The 26,852-nt window shown below is 46.5% G+C and overlaps 2 protein-coding genes across 3 annotated transcripts in view; both read right to left on the bottom strand.

Annotated features, from left to right (window-relative positions):
• The window catches only part of kif9 (kinesin family member 9), a 129,065-nt gene extending 123,737 nt beyond the window's left edge, over window positions 1-5,328 (bottom strand). For both annotated transcript variants that reach the window (XM_033020296.1, XM_033020297.1), the window contains exon 1: window positions 5,037-5,328. The gene's annotated coding sequence lies outside the window, so the exon portion shown is untranslated. The remainder of the gene's footprint in view (window positions 1-5,036) is intronic.
• A 12,012-nt stretch (window positions 5,329-17,340) lies between these two features.
• The window catches only part of nbeal2 (neurobeachin like 2), a 177,768-nt gene continuing 168,256 nt past the window's right edge, over window positions 17,341-26,852 (bottom strand). Inside the window, exons 52-55 of the mRNA XM_033020421.1 lie at window positions 25,149-25,310; window positions 23,355-23,503; window positions 20,877-21,012; window positions 17,341-17,470 (exon numbers count right to left, since the gene is read on the bottom strand). Coding sequence (XP_032876312.1) covers window positions 17,363-17,470; window positions 20,877-21,012; window positions 23,355-23,503; window positions 25,149-25,310 — 555 coding nt within the window. The 3' untranslated portion in view covers window positions 17,341-17,362. The remainder of the gene's footprint in view (window positions 17,471-20,876; window positions 21,013-23,354; window positions 23,504-25,148; window positions 25,311-26,852) is intronic.

Raw genomic sequence — 26,852 nt, 5'->3', positions numbered from 1 at the left:
ATACCCAAGACTATCAATCTATGTTGCCAGACACACTAGACGAATGTTTGAATAGAAACCCGGAGTCAAATAAGTTAATATCACATCTGTATAACACTCTTTTAAATATAGAAATCCCATCGTCAGAAGTATTTAGAAGAGCTTGGGAGGGTGAACTTGGCCTAAAAAATTTTCAAGACAGATGGGAGGAAAATCTTCTATATATACACAATTGTTCGATCAACGTTAGGCATTCGTTAATTCAATTTAAAATACTGCACAGACTATATTATTCAAAGTCTAAACTGAATAAGATCTTTCCAAATGTATCTCCCATTTGCGATAAATGTCTTCTTCAGGAAGCAACTATAACCCATTTTTTTGTCTCTTGTATAAAGTTACATCATTTCTGGAGAGGAATTTTTGAAATTTTTTCAAAAACGCTAAAAATAAAATTTGATCCTGACACAGAACTGATCATTCTAGGTACTTCAGAAGCCTGCTCTGAGCTATCATTATTTCAAAGACGTTTCCTTAATTATGGCCTGATCAAGGCGAAAAAACTAATACTCAGATTTTGGAAACATACATTAGTCCCTACTCTTAAGATGTGGATTATAAACATGTCCGAGACGCTACATCTTGAAAATATTAGACTTGTCTTGGCAGCAAAACCAGATCATTTTTCGAAGACATGGACACCATTCATTGATTTATTACAAGGATAGTATGGCACAACACAACTTTGGATTTAAATCTAATTACGGGTTGGGTGAGGTGGGTGGGGAGGGATGTGAGGCAGGTATATCACCACTTTTTTCATTCTTTCTCTTTTTGTCCTTTTATTTTATTTTTTCAATGCCTCTCTTCTTTCTTTCATTTATTCACTCTTTGGCGACACTACTTTGGTAGTCTAGGGGTTCTATCTTTGCACATCTCACTTTTTCTCTTTCTTGCTTTAAAAAAAATAAAAAAAGAACTGGACGCATAAGCACTTGGACCCACGTTGGGATGGTCCCTTCCAGGTCCTCCTCACCACTCCGACCGCTTCCAAGGTCGAGAGTCGTGCTGCATGGGTTCATCTGCACCACTGCAAATTGATTGGGGAGCCCAATCAAAAGGGGGGGAGAAGAGTAATTTTATTTTTAACTTAGAGTTTTTTAGTTTTTATATTCCTGCTTTGCTTGGGAGTTGTATCCTTATAAGTTTAGTTGTATTCTTATAAGTTTAGTTGTATCCTTATAAGTTTAGTTTTGAATCGTAATGTTTAGTTTTGAATCCTTATTTTGTTACATGGTTAAGAATATGCGACTGATTACTGGACTGAGGCGATTCATCCTGCTATGCATCCTGATGCTACTACAGATGGAGGGAAATGAAGGAAAAATTCGACAGTGTGTCCAGGGACAAACAAGCAGAATCTTTCACCTCTGCAAAGGAGATGTGGTACAGTGCAATGGCCCGTATGGCTTTGAATTCTGGAACGTCACCAAGATTGACTATTGCAATGGGATATTGCGTCTGCACGATCGGCAGGTACACTTAGATAACCGACACCTGTGGGAATTATCCTGTTGGTTTTGGAAGTGCAAATTTGACTTTTTCTGCAGACGGAATCCCTATGAAGACAACTCAGCAAAGGAACATTTGTATGATGGACTATGCTATTGAGAAGCATTAGAGGTCTACCCTTGTTTACAGGAGAAAGAACATCGAAAAAAGCACGGGAAAAAACGGACATTGGAAGAAACAGACTATAACATGTTTATACAAGCCCATAATGAACTAATGGGCTGGTGGGACTGGACTAGATGGGGCATGTTTGTCGGCATGGGTAAGTTGGACCGAAGGGACTGTTGCTGATCTGTATGACTCTACGACTATGAATAAACAATGGATAGCAAGCAAAGCAAAGCTTTTCCCTGTAACTCGGTACACGTGACAATAATAAACCAAATGTAAACTAGGTACACCGAAGAAAGACACAAAATGCTGGAGTGACTCAACAGGACAAGCAGCATCTCTGGAGAGAAGGAATGGGTGACGTTTTGGATCGAGGTATGGAAGAGTAAGGCGTAAAAACGAGAGATCAAAGGGGACGAAGGTCAAGGAAAATGTGGAAGGTGACAACGAAGCAAACAAGGAACAGTCTGAAGAAGAGTCTCGGCCCAAAACATCACCCATTCCTTTTATCCGGAGCTGCTGCCTGACCCGCTGAGTGACTCAAGCATTTTGTGTCTATCTTGGGTGTAAACCAGCATCTGCAGTTCCTTCCTTCAAAGGACACTAAACTGGTTGGGTTGGAATGCAGAGCAAAGCTATTCACTGTAGCTCAGTACACATGACAAGGATAAACCTAAAACACACAAAGTTTTGAAGATAGAAAATACAGTAGATGCAGCAGTAGGCCACTCGGCACTTCAAGACAGCACCACCGTTCAATATGATCATGGCTGATCATCCAGAATCAGTAACCTCCAAGTCCAAGGCGTAGTTATGGGCATCTGCATGGGCCCCGGCTATGCATGCCTCTTTGTAGGGTACGTTGAACAATCCATGTTCCAGGCGAACACTGGCCCTATCCAAAAAACTATATCTCCGTTACCTTTCTTCCTTCCGCAGAGACCGTTCCCTCCGCAACTCCCTGGTTAACTCATCCCTTCCCACCCTTCCCACTCCCTCCCCAGGTACCTTCCCCTGCAACTGCAGAAGATGCAACATCTGTCCTTATACCTCCTCCCTCGCCTCCGTCCAGGGACAGTTCTTTCAGGTTAGGCAGAGGTTCACTTGCACCTCCTCCAACCTCATCCACTGCATCTGTTGTTCAAGATGTGGACTCTTATACATCGACGAGACCAAACGCAGACTGAGCGATCGTTTTGCAGAACATCGTCGCTCAGCCCACATGAACCAACCTGATCTCCCGGTTGTTGAACACTTTAATTCTCCTACCCATTCCCACACTGACCTATCTGTCCTGGGTCTCCCCCATTGTCAGAGTGAGGCTAAATGCAAATTGGAGGAACAGCAGCTCATATTCTGCTTGGTCAGCTTAATTTTGATTTCTCTCACTTCAGGTAGCCCCGGCATTCCCTCTCTCTCTATCCCTCCCCCACCCATCACATTAGCTTCTGGTTTTCACCCAACAAACAGCTTACAATGTCCTGTTTCCTTTATCATCGTTACTTTTTTGCATATCTTTCATTCATTTTTCTATATCTCCACGTCACAGTCTATATCAAAGATATTAGAGCAAGAGCCTTCTATGATCTTTGGTCTATATGTCTCATTTCCCTTATCCCCAACCAGTCTGAAGAAGAGTCCCGACCCGAAATGTCACCCATTCCTTCTCTCCAGAGATGCTGCCTGTCCCGCTGACTTATATTCTTCTTTAAACTCTAACCTCTTAAAAACTGGATGGGAAAAGTGTGCACATAAAACATAGACCGTAGTTGCAGGAGTAGGCCATTCGGCCCTTCGGAGCCAGTACCGTCATTCAGTCCCACTTTCTAGGTATGTTACAATACTTACCTTCAGCGGCGCTGCAGTTCTGCCACCGGCCGTGTGCGCGACTGTGGCGCCTTTGAGGGGGGGGGGGCGGGATTTAAATGCCATTTTCCCCTGCCTGTCGGAGTCAATCTTTCTCAGGCTGCTAAGCTGCTGCTGGACAATTTAATCGTTGGAGTAAAATAAAAATCTACTAATGCCGTCAACGCCGACAACGGGACGGATCTCACGTCGGGGACAAAACATAAGGTAAGTCTTTTATTTACATATAAACTTGCTTCTTAGGATTACTTTAATCCAAATTTCATTAGCAAAATGTGATTATGGCCCCATACGAACCGGAAGTGTTTTTCCTGCCGATATGGGGTTCAAATTCACCGCAACCGCAACGTTCCAAACGATCGCGATCCACAAAATCTCACTCGCAAGATGATTTAAATGCCCATTAATTTACGGGAATTAAACATAGAAACATAGAAAATAGGTGCAGGAGTAGGCCATTCGGCCCTTCGAGCCAGCACCGCCATTCAATATGATCATGGCTGATCATCCAACTCAGTATCCTGTACCTGCCTTCTCTCCATATCCCCTGATCCCTTTAGCCACAAGGGCCACATCTAACTCCCTCTTAAATATAGCCAATGAACTGGCCTCAACTACCTTCTGTGGCAGAATATTCCACAGATTCACCACTCTCTGTGTGAAAAACACTAAATTCCTTCCATTTGGCCTATAAATTCATGACAATGCAATTTAAAAATCATGTTATATTGTGAATTCTTGTGTGAATGTTATTTGGACACTTAAGCTATTTAAAAATGTTAACCTTTTCTTAAGAAATGGATAGATGTTTAGATCTAGTAATTGAATTTTGTAATTAGCTACAATTTGGTAACCAACTAATTATATGCTTTAATTTCAGGTCATCCAAGTAAGATTGTTTCTGAAGAAGGGGTTCGGCCCGAAACGTTGCCTTTTTCCTTCGCTCCATAGATGCTGCTGCACCTGCTGAGTTTCTCCTGCTTTTTTGTGTACCTTCGATTTTCCAGCATCTGCAGTTCCTTCTTAAAAAGATTGTTTCATATTTGTTTCAGAATGCTTCAATCTATAATAACTGAAAATTTCATTCAGTTTTCTTAACTTTTGAGAAAGTTATGGGCTTTTGACTGTCCTCGATCACAGCTTTTGTGTTAAGTCAACGGAAAAGCAATAGGGAACAAGATGCTAATTTCCGAGTATGGAAATGGCCATAACTTTAATACTAAAGATATGAAAGTGAATTAGGTGTCAAATTAAACTTATTTTTATGCTTTATCCGATGGAATAAATTGCAGACTTGATTTTTTAAATCTCAAAATGTTGTAACATTGCTACAGTGTGATCATGGCTGATCATCCACAATCAGTACCAACTTTCTCCACATATCCCTTGATTCTGTCAGCCCTAAGAGATAAATCTAACTCTCTCCTTGAGGTATTGCAGCTTGTTTTGTGCGTTGGCCGGATGGTTGGGTTTGTGGGGAGGGTGTGAGTGTGATGTTGTAGACTTACTGTCCCGGGACCTCGTCCTCCCTGCTCTGCTCTGCTCTCCTCTGCTCCCTCAATCACAGCAGCCTAGACCGGGGCCCGGCGTCTCCCTGTCGACACCGTCGCCATGGCAACCGCGCCAGGCTTCTCGGCGCCCACTAGGCCGCGCCGCTGCCGGGAGGCCTCCCCCGCTCACCCCCTGTTGCTGTTTCTTTTCCCTCGTAGTCCCGTTCCTCCCGCTCGCATGGTGAGAGGCGGGAGGGGGCGGGGAGAGTTGTCGTCAAGGCGCCATGCCGCGGAGACGGGCGCTAGGCCCTGGGTTGCCGCGGTAGCGGGAGCTCGGCCTCGGGTTGCTGTAGCGACGAGCGCTAGGCCTCGGGTTGCCGGGGAGACGGGCGCTAGGCTTCGGGTTGCCGTGGTGACGGGCGCTAGGCCTCGGGTTGCCGTGGTGACGGGCGCTAGGGCTCGGGTTGCCGGGGAGACGAGCGCTAGGCTTCGGGTTGCCGTGGTGACGGGCGCTAAGCCTCGGGTTGCCGTGGTGACGGGCGCTAGGGCTCGGGTTGCCGAGGTGCGAGTGCTAGGCCTCGGGTTGCCGTGGCGACGAGCGACGTTGAAAGGGTCAGAGGGATCTTGCACAGCGCACTGTCATTGTAATCCATGCCCCTGGATTTTCCAGTCGGGGTATTATAACCCATTTATTGTTATATCTGCTACACTTATAGTCATAGAAACATAGAAACGTAGACAATAGGTGCAGGAGTAGGCCATTCGGCCCTTCGAGCCTGCACCGCCATTCAATATGATATCCCATGGCTGATCATCCAACTCAGTATCCCGTACCTGCCTTCTCTCCATACCCCCTGATCCCTTTAGCCACAAGGGCCACATCTAACTCCCTCTTAAATATAGCCAATGAACTGTGGCCTCAACTACCTTCTGTGGCAGAATATTCCACAGATTCACCACTCTCTGTGTAATAAATGTTTTCCTCATCTCGGTCCTAAAAGATTTCCCCCTTATCCTTAAACTGTGACCCCTTGTCCTGGACTTCCCCAACATCGGGAACAATCTTCCTGCATCTAACCTGTCCAACCCCTTAAGACAATAAGTCAATAGACAATAGGCGCAGGAGTAGGCCATTCGGCCCTTCGAGCCAGCACCGCCATTCAATGTGATCATGGCTGATCATCCCCAATCAGTACCCCGTTCCTGCCTTCTCCCCATATCCCCTGACTCCGCTATCTTTAAGAGCCCTATCTAGCTCTCTCTTGAAAGTATCCAGAGAACCGGCCGAGAATTCCACAGACTCACAATTCTCTGGGTGAAAACGTTTTTCCTCATCTCTGTTCTAAATGGCCAACCCCTTATTCTTAAGTGCCTGCGTACATCGCAGCAGAATGTATCAGCGTGGAAGCAGGCCCTTTGGCCCAATTTGCTCCTGCTGACCAGGATGCCCCATCTACACATGTCTCACCTGCCAGCATTTGGCCCATATCCCTCTAAATCTTTTTTATCCATCTACCTGTCCGAATGTCGTTGAAATGTTATTCTCTTCACCATGTATCTGTACACTGTGGATGACTCAATTGTTGTCCTGAACTACTATCTACCACATTGGAGACTCTCGGACAATCTTTGATTAGACTTTACTGGACTTTATCTTGCACTGAGTGTGAATCACGTTATTCCCTTATCATGTAACAATAAAAGCATTTCACTGTACCTTAGTACACGTGACAATAAACTAAACTGAGCTAAGTTCGTTCCATATACTACCACCCTCTGAGTGAAAAAGTTACCCCTCAGGTTCATCAAAACGTACAAGTGAGAAAATGTAATTTATAACATTTTACCACCCCTTCACCTTAATCTAATCTGTTCAGTTCAGTTTAGTTTATTGTCACGTGTACCGAGTTACAGTGAAAAGCTTTCTGTTACGCGGTAACCAGTCAGCAGAAAGACCATACATGATTACAATCAATTCATTTACAGCAAAGGTCGGCAAAGGTCAGGCCAGATCCGGCTCATAACCCGAAATCATCCGGCCCGCAGGTGTATTATTTTTAAATTTGCTTTTACGACCTGGGAACTGTAGCCAGTCCCGGGGATGCGAGCTGATCTGGGAACTGCAGCTAGTCCCAGGGCACGCAGACGACCTGGGAACTGCAGCCAGTCCCAGGGCACGCCAGCTGATCTGGGAACTACAGCCAGTCCCGGGGATGCGAGCTGATATGGGAACTGCAGAAAAATAATTGAAAAACACGTGAAAACTAATGCGAAAAACAACACCAAGTGTCACACTATGGCGATATATGTGGCCCGCCATCCACTCACAGACATGGGTCCTGACCCCTATACAAGGTTGCCGACTCCTGATTTTCGGTGTACAGATACCTGATAAGGGAATAACGTGGTTCTTGATTACCCTACTCATTAGTTAATCAGTTGAATAGCTAATCTTATCGAAGGGGAGGAGATTTGTCTTTGGCTTCGTAGCACCGAACAAAGCTGCACAGATGTGTTTCTCTGTACATTTTTCATGTATTTTTTAAAGAAAAGGAGGAAATGAGAGAGCGGGCGCTGGAGATGGAATCATAAATTACACTAAAAGAGGAAAAGAAACGCTAAAAATGAGGAATTGGGAGGGAGGAGCAAATGGAAATGAATTTCACCAGCTTTAGAAATCTGCCCAGTCTGTGCACAAACTTTAAACTCAACATTATAGCTTCTCATTGAAACACGCCAATGCCTCTACTTCCTCATGAGACTAACGGAATTTGGCATGTCTCCAGTGACTCTTACAAACACCCGCAGAAAGCATACTGTTAGGTTGAGTCACAGCTTGGTCTGGCAACAGTGGTGCCCAAGACCGCAAGGAATTGTAGAGAGCTGTGGATGTAGTCCGGTCCATCACACAGACCAGACTCCCCACCATCGCCTCCATCTACACTATATAAGTTCATAAGTGATAGGAGCAGAATTAGGCCCTTCGGTCCATCAAGTCTATTTCGCCATTCGATTATGGCTGATCCATCTCTCCCACCTAACCCCATTCTCCTGCCTTCTCCCCGTAACCCTTGACACCCACACTTCACATTGCCTCAGGAAAGCATCCAACGTAATGAAATACTTGTTTAATCGTTCATTCCCTCTTCTCCCTGATCCCGTTGGGCAGGAGACACAGAAGCTTGAAAGCGCAAACCACCAGATTCAAGAGCAATTACTTCCCCTCTGTTCGTACAAAAAGCAGTGAACACGGTGGCACAGCGATGGAGTTGCTGCCTCACAGCGCCAGAGACTCAGGTTCGATCCTGACTACGAGTGCTGTCTGTACAGAGTTTGCACATTCTCCATGTGACCGCGTGGGTTTCCTCTGGGTGCTCTGGTTTCCTCCCACATTCCAAAGACATGCAGGTTTGAAACACAGAAGCATAGCAAAATTGGTGCAGGAGTAGGCCATTCAGCCCTTCGAGCCAACACCGCCATTCAATAAGATCAAGGCTGATCATCCAATATCAGTTCCTGCTTTTTCCCCATATCCCTTGATTCCCTTAGCCTTAATAGCTCAATCTAATGCCCCTGTCCCACTTACGCAATTTTTTTAGGCCACTAGGCTGTCGCCACGTGGACGCCGGGGTGTTGCCTGTACGGTCGTGAGTCGTCTCCTCAGTCGCCCAAAGAATCGTAGCGTTTTTCTGGTCGCCGCTGGATTTTGAAATGTTCAAAACTTTTCGGCGACAGTCGGCGACCGTTGGCTTGTCGTAGGCTGTCGCCAGGATGACGTAGGTTGTCGCCGGTGCTGACTCCAGTGAATTCCATCGGCGACTACCTACGTCAACCTTCGTCAACCGGCGACAGGTACCGGCGACTGTCAGCTGTCGCCAACAGGGTCGTACCTTGTCGTAGCTTGTTACTGGAGGACGTAGGTTGTGGTAGGCGTGGTCGTAGATGGATATCCTAATGGGTCGCCAGATGTCGGTAGCTTGCCGTAGCTTGACGTCGACTGGGTGGTAGGTTGTCGTGATGGGGTTCCAGTCGCCGTTTTTTCAGCGACCTGCTACGACTGTGACAGTCGCTGGCACACTAACACTATCCAGCACACACTCGGGACAATTTACATTCATACCAAGCCAATTAACCTACAAACCTGTACGTCTTTGGAGTGTGGGAGGAAACCGACGATCTCGGAGAAAATGCACGCAGGTCACGGGGAGAACGCACAAACTCCGTACAGACAGCACCCGTAGTCGGGATCGAACCCGGGTTTCTGGCGCTGTGAGGCAGCAACTCTACCGCTGAGGCATCGTGCCGTCCTAATTTTATGTCATGTCATGTAATGTTAAGGGTGTCCGAGGTTATGGGGAGAAGGCAGGAGAATGGGGTTGAGAGGGAGAGATAGATCAGCCAGGATTGAATAGCGGTGTAGACTTGATGGTCAGAATGGCCTAATTCTGCTCCTGGAACTTACGAACTTATTGTCTATATAGTGCTGTGTTTACGAACCTACTGTGCTGCTGCAAGTAAAAATGTAATTGACAATAAACACTGTTGACCCCTATCAGGTTTCTGAACGGCCCTTCCATGAGCCAGGGTTCTGCCCGATTCACCTCTAACCCATTGCGGACATTGGACTTTGTCTCTGGAACTGGTGCGCTACAATGCTGAGAACGATATTCTGCTCCCTGGTAATTTTTCTCTTTATTTTTCTATCTATCTGTTGTACTTGTGAATGGGTTGATTGTAGACAATAGACAATAGGTGCAGGAGTAGGCCATTCGGCCCTTCGAGCCAGCACCGCCATTCAATGTGATCATGGCTGATCATCCCCAATTAGTACCCCGTTCCTGCCTTCTCCCCATATCCCCTGACTCCGCTACCTTTAAGAGCCCTATCTAGCTCTCTCTTGAAAGTATCCAGAGAACTGGCCTCCACCGCCCTCTGAGGCAGAGAATCCCACACTCATGGACAGTGTTATCCGATTTATTTGGATGCCAAGCAAACAGAAGATTTTCACTGTAGCTCAATACTAAACCAATACCGAGGAATGAAAAGACGATCAAACACTGGCATTTTAAAATACATTATTTTCTCGTTTATTTTCAGTGTTTTTCTCCAAAACAAAAGTTCAAGTCACAAGCAGTAAGAGAACAAATGCAAGTCAATAAAAGGCCATTGATTTATATATTTAAGGCAAGTTCTCCCTTTTTAAACAATATCTCTCACTCTCTCTCATTCTCTCTCTCGCTGACATACGCACAAACACCACACACACACACACATATATAAAGTAAGGAAATTATCTCACCTCTATACAGATTCACTGAGATTCAAAAAAACTTGATCTCTTTGGAATGTATTCAGTAAAAGGCTTCTTTGCAGTCAGGCAGTGGAATAAAGACAAATAGATGCATTTGAAAAAAAATAAACTTACAATCCAACTTGCTGTTTTAACTCACCCTGTTTCAAACATAATTCAGTGAAATTTGCCCTACTGCTTCTTGTCTGATGTTCAATGCAGTCCAATACCTCCCCCTCACATAAAGTGACAACTTTCAAACCACATTTTACTCCCCCAGTCCCCTCCCAAGCTGTTCTACTTTGTTGAGGTGTAATCTCATGCCTGCATCAATTATTGAATTGATTGCACGAAGGAAACAGAGCCTTCAGCCCACCGGGTCCACGCTAACCATCGATCACCCGTTCACACACGTTCTATGTTGGCCCACTTTCTCTTCCCCCCGGACACTTGAGGGGCAATTAACCTACAAACCCACACATCTTTGGGACGAAACCGGGAGAACCAGGAGGAAACCCACACAGTCACAAAGGGAGAACGTGCAAACTCCACACAGATAGCACCCGAGGTCAGGACGGGGACCCGGGTTTCTGGCGCTGAGAGGCACTCTGCCCGTTGCACCACCCAAGCCAACTGTGATCCCTACTCCATCTGAGCACATGGTCCAAGCTTGCCACCATCTCTTTGTCACAGGCTGGATGCTAAATGCCTAGATCCCATTGTCCACTTGGATGGGGAGTCTTTGTGGCAATGATCATTTAAATTTACGAGAATGACCCCAGGAATGAGTGGGTTAACATACGATGAGCGTTTGACGGCACTGGGCCTGTACTCGCTGGAGTTTAGAAGGATGAGGGGACACTCATTGAAACTTACCGAAGAGTGAAAGGCTTGGATAGAGTGGATGTGGAGAGGATGTTTTCACTAGTGGGAGAGTCTGGGACCACAGGTCATAGCTCAGAATTAAAGGACATTCCTTTAGGAAGAAGATGAGGAGGAATTTCTTCAGTCAGAGGGTGGTGAATCTATGGATTTAATTGCCACAGACGGCTGTGGAGGCCAGGTCAGTGGATATTTCTAAGGCAGAGATAGATAGAATCTTGATTAGTTCGGGTGTCAGAGGTTATGGGGAGAAGGCAGGAGAATGGGGTTAGGAGGGAGAGATAGATCAGCCATAATTGAATGGCGGAGTAGACTTGATGGGCCGAATGGCATAATTCTACTCCTATCACTTATGAACGTATGATTGGGCACTAGAAATCACGGTGAACTTTACCCAACATCCAATGCAGGAGCACTGAGGTCGATCTTAGTGTCTCCTAACCTTAACTGAAAGGAACATCTCTGGGCAAAAACATCTCTATTCCTTAAAAAAAATACACAAAATGCTGGAGTAACTCAGTGGGTGAGGCAGTATCTGTGGTGAACATGGCTAGGACTGAAGAGGCATCCTGAACCAAAACGTCACCTATTCATGTTCTCCACAGATGTTGCCTGACCCGCTGAGTTACTCCAGCACTTCAGCACCTTTCCCATCCTGAATCATTTTTACCCTAACTTTCGCCTTAGAAATCCACAAGCCCAAGGTAATCTTTGTTAAAACTCTACCTGCAACTTAAAGTGGGGGCTATGAATTAGGTTGACATAATTGAAGATCAGAATCTGCGTTAATACACAGAGAATGCCGTAGTAACTCAGTGGGTCAGACAGCATCTCTGGAGAAAAGGAATAGGTGACGTTATGGGTCGAGACCCTTCTTCAGATGTCTGCTTTATTCTTTTGGTGGTAGAGCTCCAATCAACAAGGGAGTGATTCCGAAGGTCAGGTATTCCCTTGGATACCAGGGGATTGATGACCCGTGGCTGGTCTTGAGTGATGTACAGGTAATCGAGGATGGTGAGTTCTGAGGCCCACCACTAGTCACCTCAGTTCTGCTGAAGAGATATTGGCGGCAGGCCTTGATGAACACTGCTGGGGCAGATGGTTGAGCTACAGACTAGAATGCTATTAGATGGAGATGTCCAGGATTTTGACCACAGTGGCGCAGCGGTCGAGTTGCTGCCTTACAACACCAGAAACCCAGGTTCGATCCCGACTGCAGGTGCTGTCTACACGGAGTTTGCACGTGACCGCGTGGATTTTCCCTCTGGAAGGTCCAGTTTCCTCCCACATCCTAAAGACGTGCAGGTTTGCAGGTTAGTTGGCTTCTGTAAATTGTAAACTGCTCCTAGTATGCAGAGAGTGGATGAGTAAGCGGGATAACATAGAACTAGTGTGAACGGGTGATCGCTGGTCAGTGTGGACTCAGTGTGGACTCTCTAAACTATCTCTAAACTAAACTCAACTCAATGAAACAATTGTCTATGTACAAACCAGGATGATAATGAACTGGGAGTTAAAGTCAGAGGTGATGATATTCCCCAAGCCATGATACTATTGGCCTTCTGCCTGTGGAAGATCGGAGGATTGGTGAAGAATGGGGTAGAAGGATTGCTGTTAAATGAAGCTATGAAACCAAATATTGTACGTGGACCTTACCTCATTTCCCACCAACCTGATTGAAATTGAAAAAAAATAAAAATTATTGTCCCTCGAACTTTAAAAGTTGAAATGTACTCAAAATACTCCTTGGAACTAACGGGTTAGCAGGCCGCACAGATCTATCACGGCAAAGTAGAAACAGAAATGCTTTGATGGTGTTGGTGTGGGGGTGCAGCTGCAGAGACTGTGCCAGAGAGAGGTAACAAATGGGGGAGACATGACAATATTAGCTAGTGCCCCTGGGAAATGAAGAGGACCTCATTTGGATTTATGGCTTATATGTACAATTCCTCGGCTCAATCTCAGAAGCATTTACAATCAATGTAAAGTGGAGGACTAAAATATAGTAACCCCTTGCTATAACAGACCATGGGGGGGGGGAGATTGGTGTCCATTATTGCCGTTGTCCACTAAAACTGAGTAAGGGATTTGCTCCAGCCACCTAGCAGTCTCTCCGCGAAACTACGAGTTGTTTTCAAACACAAAGGTATTTTTAAACAGCTAAAAATGTATTTTTGTTACTGCAAGCTAAAAACACCAAAGGCTGTTAGTTACCATGTTTTATAAAGTGCCGATTGAGGCGATTGCTTGGCAATTTCAATGCCTTGGCAATGTCAACGCCTTGGCAATTTCAATGCCTTGACAATATCAATGCCTTGGCAATTTCAATGCCTTGACAATTTCAACGCCTTGGCAATTTCAAGGCCTTGGCAATTTCAAGGCCTTGGCAATAGCAATGCCCTTGTTATTTAAATGCCTTGGCAATATCAAGGCCTTGACAATATCAATGCCTTGGCAATTTCCATGCCTTGTCAATGTCAATAGCCTCCACAGTGTAACTAGTAGCCTGTGTTCTTAAACAGGCGGTCTGCTATAACCAAAATCCGTTATTAAGAGGTCTGTAGTAACGAGGGTTTACTGTACATTAAGGCACTCATTATCTTGCAACTTTCACTCTTTCATTTCTCTGTTGTAGATGCGGATACAGTGGCTTGTGACTCCAATCTCAGCCCAATGTCCATCCGTTTTATCTGAGCTGCATTAGTGGGCATTAGAACTTCGTTTAAGCTCAAGGCTTCCCTGATTAGTCCAATCCCATCCTCAAGTATATTCGGAAAGGGGAATATCGCAAAATCTCCCCTCACCTCCCTAACTGATCAAGATAGTTGGGGTAACAATGTAATTGCACTTAGTCCTGATTCAAATTAATCTGTACAAATTATATATTTCCCTGTAACCATTCAGTCTGGATCCTATAAGAGTCAGGAAGTTATGTTCACATTTTTTGGTCCATTTTTTTCAGTTCCTAAAATCTACTTAATATTTTTATTTAGAGATTACAGCGCAAAAACAGGCCCTTCTATGGACCAGCAACCCCCCCCCCCCCCCCCCCCCGTACACTAGTACTATCCTACACACACACACACAAACACAATAGGGACAATTCACAATGTTACTGGTCAATTACCCTACAAACCTGTACGTCTTTGGAGTGTGGGGGAAAACTGGAGCACCCAGAGAAAGCCCACGCAGGTCATGGGGTGAACGTACAAACTCCGTACAGACAGCACCCTTCTCCCACCCAGCACTCTTTAGTCAGAGGGTGGTAAATCTGTGGAATTCTTTGCCACAGAAAGGCTGTGGAGGCCAAGTCAATGGATATTTTTAAAGCATGGTTAGATTCTTGATTAGTACGGGTGTCAGGGGTTATGGGGAGAAGGCAGGAGAATGGGGTTAGGAGGGAGAGATAGATCAGCCATGATTTAAATGAGGGAGTAGACTTGACGGGCCGAATGGCCTAATTCTGCTCTAATCACTAATGACCTTATGAATAATGTTGCCTTTGAGAGGGGCCAGAGCAGAGGCACAGATAATCGAGTACGCGGCATTGAAACTATGGTAAACAATCCAAATTCTGGGCTTGTTTGGCAAGCGATGACAGTCAGGTTTCATAGTTTGGAATAAATCTGGGTGGTGAATCTGTGGAATTCATTGCCACAGAAGACTGTGGAGGCAAAGTCAATGGATATTTTTAAAGCATAGTTAGATTCTTGATTTGTACGGGTGTCAGAGGTTATGGGGAGAAGGCAGGAGAATGGGGTTGGGAGGGAGAGATAGATCAGCCATGGTTGAATGGCGGAGTAGACTTGATGGGTTGAATGGCCTAATTCTACTCTTATTCCTTACGACCTTATGGCCACCCGTAGTCAGGATCGAACCTGGCGCTGTGAGGCAGCAACTCTACCGCTGTGCCGCCATGTTGACCATTTATATTTTAAATGTTGCATATCCCTCCCAAAGGTCCTTAACGGAGCAGTGAAATATCGACAGCAGCATTGTTGACAGCAAGAATGAGAAGAAAATAAAAGTAAATCATGAAATCGTGATGGAATGGTTTAGTTCTGAAAGAAAGTGGATTCCAACATGGACAGAGAGTTGGAACTTCCAGAGGTCTCCAGCCTTTGATGAAACGCATCGCATGAGAATAGGGGCCAGTGTCCTTAGATGTAAGGCGACCATTTTAGGAAGGTTGAGAGAAAATTGTGTGGTTTTAGATTAAAGATCAGGGAAGGAAAAGAAGGGAATGGTGGCACGGTGGCGCAGTGGTAGAGTTGCTGCCTCACAGCGCCAGAGACCCGGGTTCCATCCTGAGTACGGGTGCTGTCCATACGGAGTTTGCACGTTCTCCCCGTGACCGTGTGGGTTTTCTTCGGGTGCTCCGGTTTCCTCCCCATACTCCAAAGATAGACAGGTTTGTAAGTTAATTGACTTTGATAAAAATTGTAAATTGTCCCTAGTGTGTGTAGGATAGTGCTAGTCTACGGGGTGATCGTTGGTCAGCGCGGACTCGGTGGGCCGAAGGGCCTGTGTCCCTGCTGTATCGCTGAAGTCTAAAGGACTATTTAGAAAAATGTGTGGCAGAATTGAATGGTGAGGAACTGGAAACCCGATGGAAGGGACGAACTGCCATCTCTGATCTAAAACTGGGAAAGGCAATGCTGTAGTAATAATTACCTACTATGGATATGTGTAGGAAGGAACTGCAGATGCTGGTTTACACCGAAGGTACACACAAAATGGTGGAGTAACTCAGTGGGTCTGGCAGCAGTTTAAGAATAAGGGCTAAGCCATTCAGAACGGAGATGAGGAAGCACTTTTTCACCCAGAGAGTTGTGAGTCTGTGGAATTCTCTGCCTCAGAGTGGAGGCCCGTTCTCTGGATACTTTCAAGAGAGAGCTAGATAGGGCTGTTAAAGATAGCAGAGTCAGGGGATATGGGGAGAAGGCAGGAACGGGGTACTGATTGGGGATGATCAGCCATGATCACATTGAATGGCGGTGCTGGCACGAAGGGCCGAATGGCCTACTCCTGCACCTATTGCCTATTATCTAGCTCTGGAGAAAATGAATAGGTGACGTTTCAGGTCGGAACACATCTTCAGACTCAGAGTAAAAAAATAAGACGACCTATTCTTTTTCTCTAGAGATGCTGCCTGACCCATTGAGTTGCTCCAGCATTTTGTGTCCATTTTACAGATAATTCTACATTTTGATACTGGTGAAAAACCCATCTAGAGGGGATAATGCAGACAATTCATCCTTGCCACAAGGGAGGGATGGACGTCGGTCAATATACTAACACCTTGCTTGTAGCTTCCAAAGGAACTAAAAGGGAAGAAAGTGACAGATGGTAAACGCGCGTTCTTTGGTGAAGTTGCAATGTAAAAAAAAAAGGGGGTAGGTTTCAAACAAACACAAGAACAATATTGTCACAGCACCAATGTTGTCCTCCCTGGTAATATCTTTTCCCAATCCAAAACTCACTTCTATCAAGCAGGAAGGGAGCGTAGATCAGCTCTGGAGATCAATGACAGCGAGTTCCATTCAGTCCCCAACAAGAGATATTCACAGTGGGCAAATTCACAGCGGGGACATGGACAATGCAAGAACAATCCTTGTGTGACAAACTCCATCCTGTCACAGAATGGATTCAGAATCTCCAGCACATTTAGACTGGAATGATGCGACTCGATTGTGTTTATAACATTCCCAATGTGATCAAAAATAGACAGAGATACAGATCAATGATATAAAATAAATCTCCCGCCTCTCAAAAAAAAAGAATGGAGTTATTAACTTCTCCATTCCCTCGTAGCCACATCATACTACAAATTACAGTAGGCTGCACGGTGCAGATGGAAGTTGCCAAAGATGGACAATTCCATGTGAAAAAGGTTTAAAAATCCTTGACGTTAAGGCATCTGACCCTTTCCCACTTTTCTTGTAAACATAGAGCCCTTTAAATCTTTCCGATTCATACAGGTGCTTTGGTTGGTGAACACAGCTCGCCATGTTAATGAACAAGGCACAGAACCTGCCTCTTCTTCCCGCCTTCCAGCTCCGCTGAATTATTTCTTCTTTAAATAAATAGAAAAAAGTTTTTTGTTTTGTTTTGCTGAATGTAACAGGAAGTAGATTCGTGGTGGAGTTCAGCTCACGACTGACGTGGAGTTTTACTTTGCGCCCATGTCCGTCTTGTTGTATTCCGTTTCCCCGGATGACACTTGGGAAATGCGCTTGGTGGAGCCCCACAGCCTCCTGGTGAACTGACCCGAACGCATCTGAAACAAAGAAAGTGAATGAATGAATAAGTTTATTGGCCAAGTATTCACATACAAGGAATTTGCCTTGGTGCTCCTCCCGCAAGTGACAACATGACATACAGTGACAGTTAGGAATGACACATAAAACATTAAACATTAATAATAAAACATCATCGATTAAACATGTGAATTAAATAAAATACCAGGGCAAAAGGAGGCTACAGATTTTTGGTTATTGAGTAGAGCTACTACTCGTGGAAAAAAAGCTGTTTTTATGTCTGGCTGCGGCAGCTTTGACAGAACGGAGTTGCCTTTCAAAGAGTTTGTGGCCAGGGTGAAGAAAGTCGAGACACAGGTAAATGATCCTGAATTGGACTCTCCTTCAGAACCACAACCTCAACTACTCAGGAGATCCCGACTACGGGCGCTGTCTGTGCGGAGTTTGCACGTTCTCTCTGTGTGGAATGTCTCCAAGGTCTTCGGTTTCCTGCCACACTCAAAAAAACGTACAGGTATGTATGTATGCAAATTGGCTTTGTAAATGTAAAAATTGTCCCTAGTGGGTGTCGGATAGTGTTAATGTGCGGGGATCACTGGTTGGCATGGACCCGGTGGGCCGAAGGGCCTGTTTCTGCGCTGTATGTCTAAAACTAAACCTAAAACTAAGATCAGAAAGAGTGTGTAAACCAGGCTTCAGATTAAATTTATAAAATTATTCTTGTTTAGCTAATTTACAAGTTATTTACTTTTCTAAGTGGAGAGCAGGGTGGTGTGTATAATAGTGTATATAATGGCAACTGTATCTTTAAGAACTGAGTACCAGAACGGTGTGATTTATGTCATTGATATATTCATTATCTTATCAATCTGGTGAATGTGTGTGAGTATGCACCGTGTACATTTGTGAAACCCGGCCACACTGGCAACAGCATGTACTGAATCCCTGCGCTTGTTTCTATCTACATGCTGAAGCCATAATATCGTACACAAAGGTACAGCAAATTGGAGGAACGGCACCAAATATTTCACTTAGGTACTTACAACCCAGCGGAATGAACGTGCAGGAAAGAACTGCAGATGCTGGTTTACACCAAAGATAGACACAAAACGCTGTAGTGATTCAGCAGGACAGGCAGCGTCTCTGGAGAGAAGGAATGGGCGACGTTTCGGGTCGAGACCCTTCTTCAGACTGGAGTCAGGGAAGAGGAAGTCTAGAACAGAGTTTTCGTCGGCGAGAGGAGGAGAATGAAGGCATACCTTGAGGAGATTTCGCAGTGGAGCGGACTAAATGTGTAGGATGCAACAGCAGATGCTGGTTCACACTGAAGATAGACCGAAAATACTGGAGTAACAGCAGGACTGGCAGCATCTCTGGAGAGAAGGGATGGGTGATGTTTCGGGTTGAGACTCTGCTGCTTCAGACTGAGAGTCAGGGCGTTTATGAATGTTGATTTCTCCAATTATATTTTCCTTTTACAAACACTCCCCTCCCCTCCTTGCACCCCCACCACCCCCGAAAATCTGTGAACCAGTTTCACACTTCACAACGATGAATCGCTCCTGGGACCACACCAATCTCACCATCCAAATCGCCTAACAGGGAACCACCTGGAGACCTGAGATCATCTGTTGCCAGCGTGGCCTTTTCTTGCTTCCAGTTCCCGCTCCTCACAATTACTGTAGAAAGGTCCCGTGCTGAAACATCACCTGTAGATCAATCACTATTGCTGATTTGATCCATGTCTGGTTTTGCTGTTGCTGACCCGATCCGTACACCATGTCGGGTTTCCCACTATGCCACCTTGTGGAATGCGAGCAGCCAAAATGCTTTCAATTTAATCTACGCCTTCAAGCCTGCAGGACCTATGGTTCCTGTATGTATTCTTATTAAAGTACTTATTATGGAGTTTTATGAATCGGTGTCAATAGCACTTTATACATGGTGTCAGAAGTGAACTTCGGTTAGACTCCGGCTGCTATTTTTACATTTTCACACTCTCAGAGATGGCTGAAGCTCTCCGAAAACCGCAACCTCTCGTGTTCGATAGCAGAATCGGAGAGCGTTGGCGTCTCTTCGAACAACAGCACGATGTCTTCATCGCTGCATCCATTTTCTCCAGAGATGCTGCCTGAACCACCGAGCTACTCCAGCACTTTGCGTCTATCTTTAGTACAGGAAATTGTTCGGTTTAGTTTATTGTCACCTGTGCCGAGGTACAGTGAAAAGTTTTCGATGGGTTCTAACCAATCATCGGAATGACTACACATGATTACAATCGAGCCGTCCACAGTGTACAGATTCAGGATAAAGGGAATAACTTTTAGTGCAAGATAAAGTCCAGTCAAATCCGATTAAAGATAGTCCAAGCGTCTCCAATGAGGTAGATGGGAGGTCAGGACCGCTCTCTAGTTGGTGAGAGGATAGTTCAGTTGCCTGATAACAGCTGGGAAGAAACCGTGGAAACAAAGAACAGCAAATGCTGGTTCATACCACAGATAGACACAAAGTGCTGGAGTAACTCAGCGGGTCAGGCAGCATCTCTGGAGACATAGAATGGGTGACATTTTGTGTAGGGACCTTTCTACAGAGTTAAGGCCCCGACCTGAAACGTCACCTATTTTTCTCCAGAGATGATGCCTGACCCGCTGAGTGACTCCTGCACTTTGTGTTCACCAGACTGATTCCTGGGATGGCAGGACTTTCATATGAGTAAAGACTGGATAGATTCGGCTTGTACACGTTAGAATTCAGAAGACTGAGGGGGGATCTTATAGAAACTTACAACATTCTTAAGGGGTTGGACAGGTTAGATGCAGGAAGATTGTTCCCGATGTTGGAGAAGTCCAGAACAAGGGGTCACAGTTTAAGGATAAGAGGGAAGACATTTTAGGACCGAGATGAGGAAATCATTTTTTACACAGAGAGTGGTGAATCTGTGGAATTCTCTGCCACAGAAGGTAGTTGAGGCTAGTTCATTGGCTATATTTAAGAGGGAGTTAGATGTGGCCCTTGTGGCTAAAGGGATCAAGGGGTATGGAGAGAAGGCAGGGATGGGATACTGAGTTGGATGATCAGCCATGATCATATCAAATGGCGGTGCAGGCTCGAAGGGCCGAATGGCCTACTCCTGCACCTATTTTCTATGTTTCTATGTGTCTATCTTTGGAAGAAACTGTACCTGAATTTGGAAGTATGTATTTTAGTTTAATTTAGTGATACACCATTGGAAACAGGCCCTTCGGCCCACCAGGTCCACGCCGACCAGCGATCCCCGCACATTAACACTATCCTACACACACAAGGGGCAATGTACTTGTACACCAAGTCAATGAACCTACAAACCTGTACGCCTTTGGAATGTGGAAGGAAACCGAAGATCTCGGAGAAAACCATCACCTGCTTCTGCTTTGTAGTTGGACTCACCTCAGAGGGTCTTCCTGAAGCCACCACGATCAGTTTCCCATCGCTCAAACCAACGAGAATATGGCTGTTGTCTTTGGTCACAGAGACACAGTGGATGGGCACCTTCATGACCATTGGTTGCATTGCACTCTTCAAACTGGGAACAAAACAGGAATTAAGTCACCTCATCGCACAGAGCTAATGTCACTTATTTTTGTTTACATTATTAGGAGCATTAGTAGGCAGGCATGTCACTCCCTCAACCCTGTACTACCATTCAAAATGATTCACAGCCTAGTTCTATTCATTCAGGTTTGGTCCACAGTCCTTTAGGCCTGGATAGAGGGTAGACAATAGACAACAGACAGCACGAGTAGTCCGTTCGGCCCTTATTCTTAAAGTGTGTCCCTGAACTAAACTAATGTGCAGCACGGTGGCACAGGGGTAGAGTTGCTGCTTTACAGCACTCACAGAGCTAGAGTCCCGGGTTCCCGACTATGGGTGATGTCTGTACGGAGTTTGTACGATCTTATTGAAACATATAAGATTATTAAGCAATTATATTAGCAAATTACATTAGCAAATTTGCAGATGACACAAAGCTGGGTGGCAGTGTGAACTGTGAGGACGATGCTTTGAGAATGTAGGGTGGCTTGGACAGGTTTTGGGGAGTGGGCAGATGCATGGCAGATGAAGTTTAATGCGGATAAATGTGAGGTTATCCACTTCGGTAGCAAAAACAGGAAGGCAGATTACTATCTAAATGGCGTCAAGTTGGGGAAAGGGGAAGTACAACGGGATCTGGGGGTCCTTGTTCATCAGTCTATGAAAGTAAGCAGGTACACAAAATTGCTGGGGAAACTCAGCGGGTGCAGCAGCATCTATGGAGCGAAGGAAATGGGCGACGTTTCGGGCCGAAACCCTTCCTCAGACTACGCAGGTACAGCAGGCAGGAATAAAGCGAATGGCATGTTGGCCTTTATAACTAGAGGAATCGAATATAGGAGCAAAGAGGTCCTTCTGTAGTTGTACAGGGCCCTAGTGAGACCACACCTGGAGTATTGTGTGCAGTTTTGGTCCCCTAATTTGAGGAAGGACATTCTTGCTATTGAGGGAGTGCAGCGTAGGTTTACAAGGTTAATTCCCGGGATGGCGGGACTGTCATATGCTGAGAGAATGGAGTGGCTGGGCCTGTACACTCTGGAGTTTAGAAGGATGAGAGGGTATCTCATTGAAACATATAAGATTGTTAAGGGTTTGGACACGCTAGAGGCAGGAAACATGTTCCCGATGTTGGGGGAGTCCAGAACCAGGGGCCACAGTTTAAGAATAAGGAGTAAGCCGTTTAGAATGGAGACGAGGAAACACTTATTCACACAGAGAATTGTGAGTCTGTGGAATTCTCTGCTTCAGAGGACGGTGGAGGCCAGTTCTCTGGATACTTTCTAGAGAGAGCTGGATAGGGCTCTTAAAAATAGCGGAGTCAGGGGATATGGGGAGAAGGCAGGAACGGGGTACTGATTGGGGATGATCAGCCATGATCACATTGAATGGCGGTGCTGGCTCGAAGGGCCGAATGGCCTACTCCTGCACCTATTGTCTACTGTCCCCGTGACCTGCGTGGATTTTCTCTGGGTGCTCCTGTTTCTTCTCACACTCCAAAGACGTACAGGTTTGGGGGTTCATTGGTTTGGTATAAGTGTAAATCGTCCCGAGTGTGTGTAGGATTGCGTAAGTGTGCGGGGATCGCTGGTTGGTGTGGGCGCGGTGAGCCGATGGGGCTGTTTCCGCGCTGCGTCTCTAAAACTAAACTAAACACGCGCCAATAATAAACTTAAGGTAGACAAAAATGCTGGAGAAACTCAGCGGGTGAGGCAGCATCTATGGATCTATGGAGGAATAGGCGACGTTTCAGGTTGAGACCCTTCTTCAGACTGATGTGGGGGGGGGGGCGGGAAGAAGAAAGGAAGAGGCGGAGACAGTGGGCTGTGGGGGAGCTGGGAAGGGGAGGGGAAGGAGGAAGAAAGCAAGGACTACCTGAAATTGGAGGTCAATGTTCATACCGCTGGGGTGTAAACTGCCCAAGCGAAATATGAGGTGCTGCTCCTCCAATTTACGGTGGGACTCACTCTGGCCATGGAGGAGGCCCAGGACAAAGGTCGGATTGGGAATGGGAGGGGGAGTTGAAGTGCTGAGCCATCGGGAGATCAGGTTGGTTATTGCGAACTGTGCGGAGGTGTTGGGCGAAGCGATCGCCAAGCCTACGCTTGGTCTCACCGATGTAGAGCAGCTGACACCTAGAGCAGCGGATGCAATAGATGAGGTTGGAGGAGGTGCAGATGAACCTCTGCCTCACCTGGAAAGACTGCTTGGGTCCTTGGGTGGAGTCAAGGGGGGAGGTAAAGCGACAAGTGTAACAATTCCTGCGGTTGCAAGGGTAAGTACCCGGGGAGGGGGTGGTTTGGGTGGTTTATTTATCTTAATAATAAGCCAAACTACCTTTGAAGATCCCGTACATGTAGAGAGCACTGGTCGGTGCCCAGAACCACAAACTCCTCGACGATACTCATGGTGGACACCTGCTCGTCCATCGTCACGGATGCAAGGTGCTTGCCGTTCACAGAATAAAGATGCAGGAAGATTTTATCCTTGAGTAACAACGACAAAACAGAAGCACAGGGCCAATGAACAAAGGAGACGGCAGGCGAATGACACCAAGGCCCACAATCGGCACGGTGGGTGGCACAGTGGGTAGAGCCTTCTGCCTCACAGCGCCAGAGACCCGGGTTCGATCCTGACCTCGAGTGTTGTGTGTGTGTGTGTGTGTGTGTGTGTGTGTGTGTGTGTGTGTGTGTGTGTGTGTGTGTGTGTGTGTGTGTGTGTGGTTTGCACCTTCACCCTGTGACCGCGTGGGTTTCCTCCTGGTGCTCTGGTTTCCTATTCCCCTCATGGTTTTATACACCTCTATAAGATCACCTCTCACCATCCTGCGCTCCAAGGAATAGAGTCCAAGATGTATTCAAGAGAGGGATTGGACGGTCTAGCCGCAAGAAAAATGTTCCCGATGTTGGGGCGAGTCCAGAATCAACTGCGAGAAAAAGTGTTTTCTCGTCTCTGTTCTAAATGGCTTACCCCTTATTCTTAAACTGTGGCCCCTGGTTCTGGACCTTGCAACATCGGGAACAAGTTTCCTGCCTCTAGCGTGTCCAAACCCTTAATAATCTTATATGATTCAATAAGATCCCCTCTCATCCATCTCATCCTTCTAAACTCCAGAGTGTACAAGCCCAGTCGCTCCATTCTCTCAGCATATGACAGTCCCGCCATCCCGGGAATTAACCTTGTAAACCTACGCCCAACAGCAAGAATGTCCTTCCTCAAAATAGGGGACCAAAACTGCACACAATACTCCAGGTGTGGTCACATGAGGGCCCTGTACAACTGCAGAAGGACCTCTTTGCTCCTATACTCCTCTTGTTATGAAGGCCAACATGCCATTCGCTTTCTTCACTGCCTGCCGTACCAGCATGCTTACTTTCATTGACTGATGAACAAGGACCACCAGACCCCTTTATACTTCCCCTTTTCCCAACTTGACACCATTTAGATAGTAATCTGCCTTCCTGTTTTTGCTACCAAAATTGGTATTGCCAACTGTCCCGTATTAGCTGGGACATCCCGTATTTTGGGCTGAATTGGTTTGTCCCGTACGGGACCGCCCTCGTCCTGTATTTGACCGCTACTACTCGGGTCGAGGGGACTGTCGGGTCGGAGCGCCACGTCCGGCCCCGCCTCGCCCGTCCCGACGTAGTGCAGCCCTTGGAGTGCAGCAGCAGCAGCAGCAGCGCCTCGCCCGTGGTCACGTCGGTCGGAAACCCGGCCAGCTGTCCGACCTTCGGACCTTCGCTTACCGCCGACACCACCACCACCCCTCCTTCTCACAGCCGATCACCGGTTCATGAGTTGGATGGGGTGCCGGACTGGGCCAAAACTCCTCAGCTGGCCCGCCAGCTGGGCTTTGTGTGCAGTCCAGCACCCGGGCCAACTCATCTTTCACCCAGCCACGGCCCAGTCGGTCAACGAATTGCCGTGGGGAATTTGTCCCTTATTTTGACCTTTATTCCCTTATTTGGGAGTGAGGAAGTTGGCAAACCTAGTTTCTATGCATCTATAAATAAAGTCCTGGCCTGCCCAACCCTCTCGCTACAGCTCCGGGCCTGGAGAGCTGGCATCATGTGAGGCAGGCATCTCTGCCGCTGTGCCACCCCCAATCAGTCCCCAATCAGTAGTTACCTTTGGTGCGGGCCTGCTCTCGATGGTGCTGTGGATGACAATCTGGCCTTCACATCCAATGACCAGGGTGTTGATGGTGACGGGGAGGGTGGTCTCACAGGGGGGTCTCAGGGTCCGGGTGAACTGCCCACGCCGGATGGTGTGCACGTTCACCGTTCCGTCCTGCGGAACAAAACAAAAGCTGAACTTCATCTTTGATGGTTCCGAAAATCCAAATTCAGTGAAAAGACACAAAATATTTACCGGTAGTTTAGTTTAGTTTATTGTCAGGTTTCTTCCAGGTTTAGTTTAGTTTAGATATACAGAGCGGAAACAGGCCCTTCGGCCCTCCGTGTCCGTGCCGCACAGCGATCCCCGCACACTAACACTATCCTACACACACTAGTTTAGATATACAGCGTGGAAACAGGCCCTTCAGCCCTCCGTGTCCAAGCCGTCCAGCGATCCCCGCACATTAACACTATCCTACACACACTAGTTTAGAGATACAGAGCAGAAACAGGCCCTTCCGCCCTCCATGTCCATGCCGCACAGTGATCCCAGCACACTAACACTATCCTACACACCAAGGGACAATTTACAATCTTTACCAAAGCCAGTTAACCTACAAACATGTACGTCTTCGGAGTGCTCATGTTTCCTCTCACATCTCGAGGACGTTCGGGTTTGTAGTTTAATTGGCTTTTGTAAATTGCTCCGTGTATAGAATAGAACAAGTATAGGTGATGTTGACTGGTTGACGTGGGTATGGGCAGTGCTTAGTGTAGTTGATTGTCCGTGGTACAGTGAAAAGATTTTTGTTGTGTGCTATCCAGTCAGCGGAAAGACAATACATGATTACAATCGAGCCGTTCACAGTGTACAGATACATGATAAGGGAATAACGTTTAGTGCAAGGTAAAGCCAGTAAAGTCCGATCAATGATAGTCCGAGGGTCACCAATGAGGTAGATAGTAGTTCAGGACCGCTCTCTGGTTGTGGTAGGATGATTCAGTTGCCTGATAACAGCTGGGAAGAAACTGTCCCTGAATCTGGAGGTGTGTGTTTTCACACTTCTGTACATCTTGCCCGATGGGAGAGGGGAGAAGAGGGAGTGGCCGGGGTGCGACTGGTCCTTGATGATGCTGCTGGCCTTGCCCGAGGCAGCGTGAGGTGTAGATGGAGTCAATGGAAGGGAGGTTGGTTTGTGCGATGGTCTGGGCTACGTCCACAATTCTCTGCAATTTCTCGCGGGTCTAGGATGGAGCTGTTCCCAAACCAAGCTGCGACGCATCCCGATTATGCATATTAAAGACAGAAATGGTGGTGGGACAGCACGGTGGCGCAGCGGTAGAGTCGCTTCCTCACAGTCCCAGAGACACGGGTTCGATCCTGACTATGGGTGCTGACTGTACGGAGTTTGCACGTTCTCCCCGTGACCTGCATGGGTTTTCTCCAGGCACTCCGGTTTCTGCCCACACTCCAAAGACGTGCAGGTTTGTAGGTTAATTGGCTTCGGTAAAAATTGTAAATTGTCCAAAGTGTGTGTGGGATAGTGTTAGTATACAGGGTGATCGCTGGTCGGCGCGGACGGGGGCCGGAAGGGCCTGTTTCTCCGAAGTCTATGGAATTTCTTTAGTCAGAGGGTGGTGAATCTGTGGAATCCTTTGCCACAGAAGGCTGTGGAGGCCAAGTCAATGGCTATTTTTTAACGCAGAGGTAGAT

Source organism: Amblyraja radiata, chromosome 4 (assembly GCF_010909765.2).
Source record: "Amblyraja radiata isolate CabotCenter1 chromosome 4, sAmbRad1.1.pri, whole genome shotgun sequence".
Taxonomy (NCBI): domain Eukaryota; kingdom Metazoa; phylum Chordata; class Chondrichthyes; order Rajiformes; family Rajidae; genus Amblyraja; species Amblyraja radiata.
Note: the sequence above shows the minus strand (reverse complement) of the source record. Positions and strands in the feature narration are given on the sequence as shown.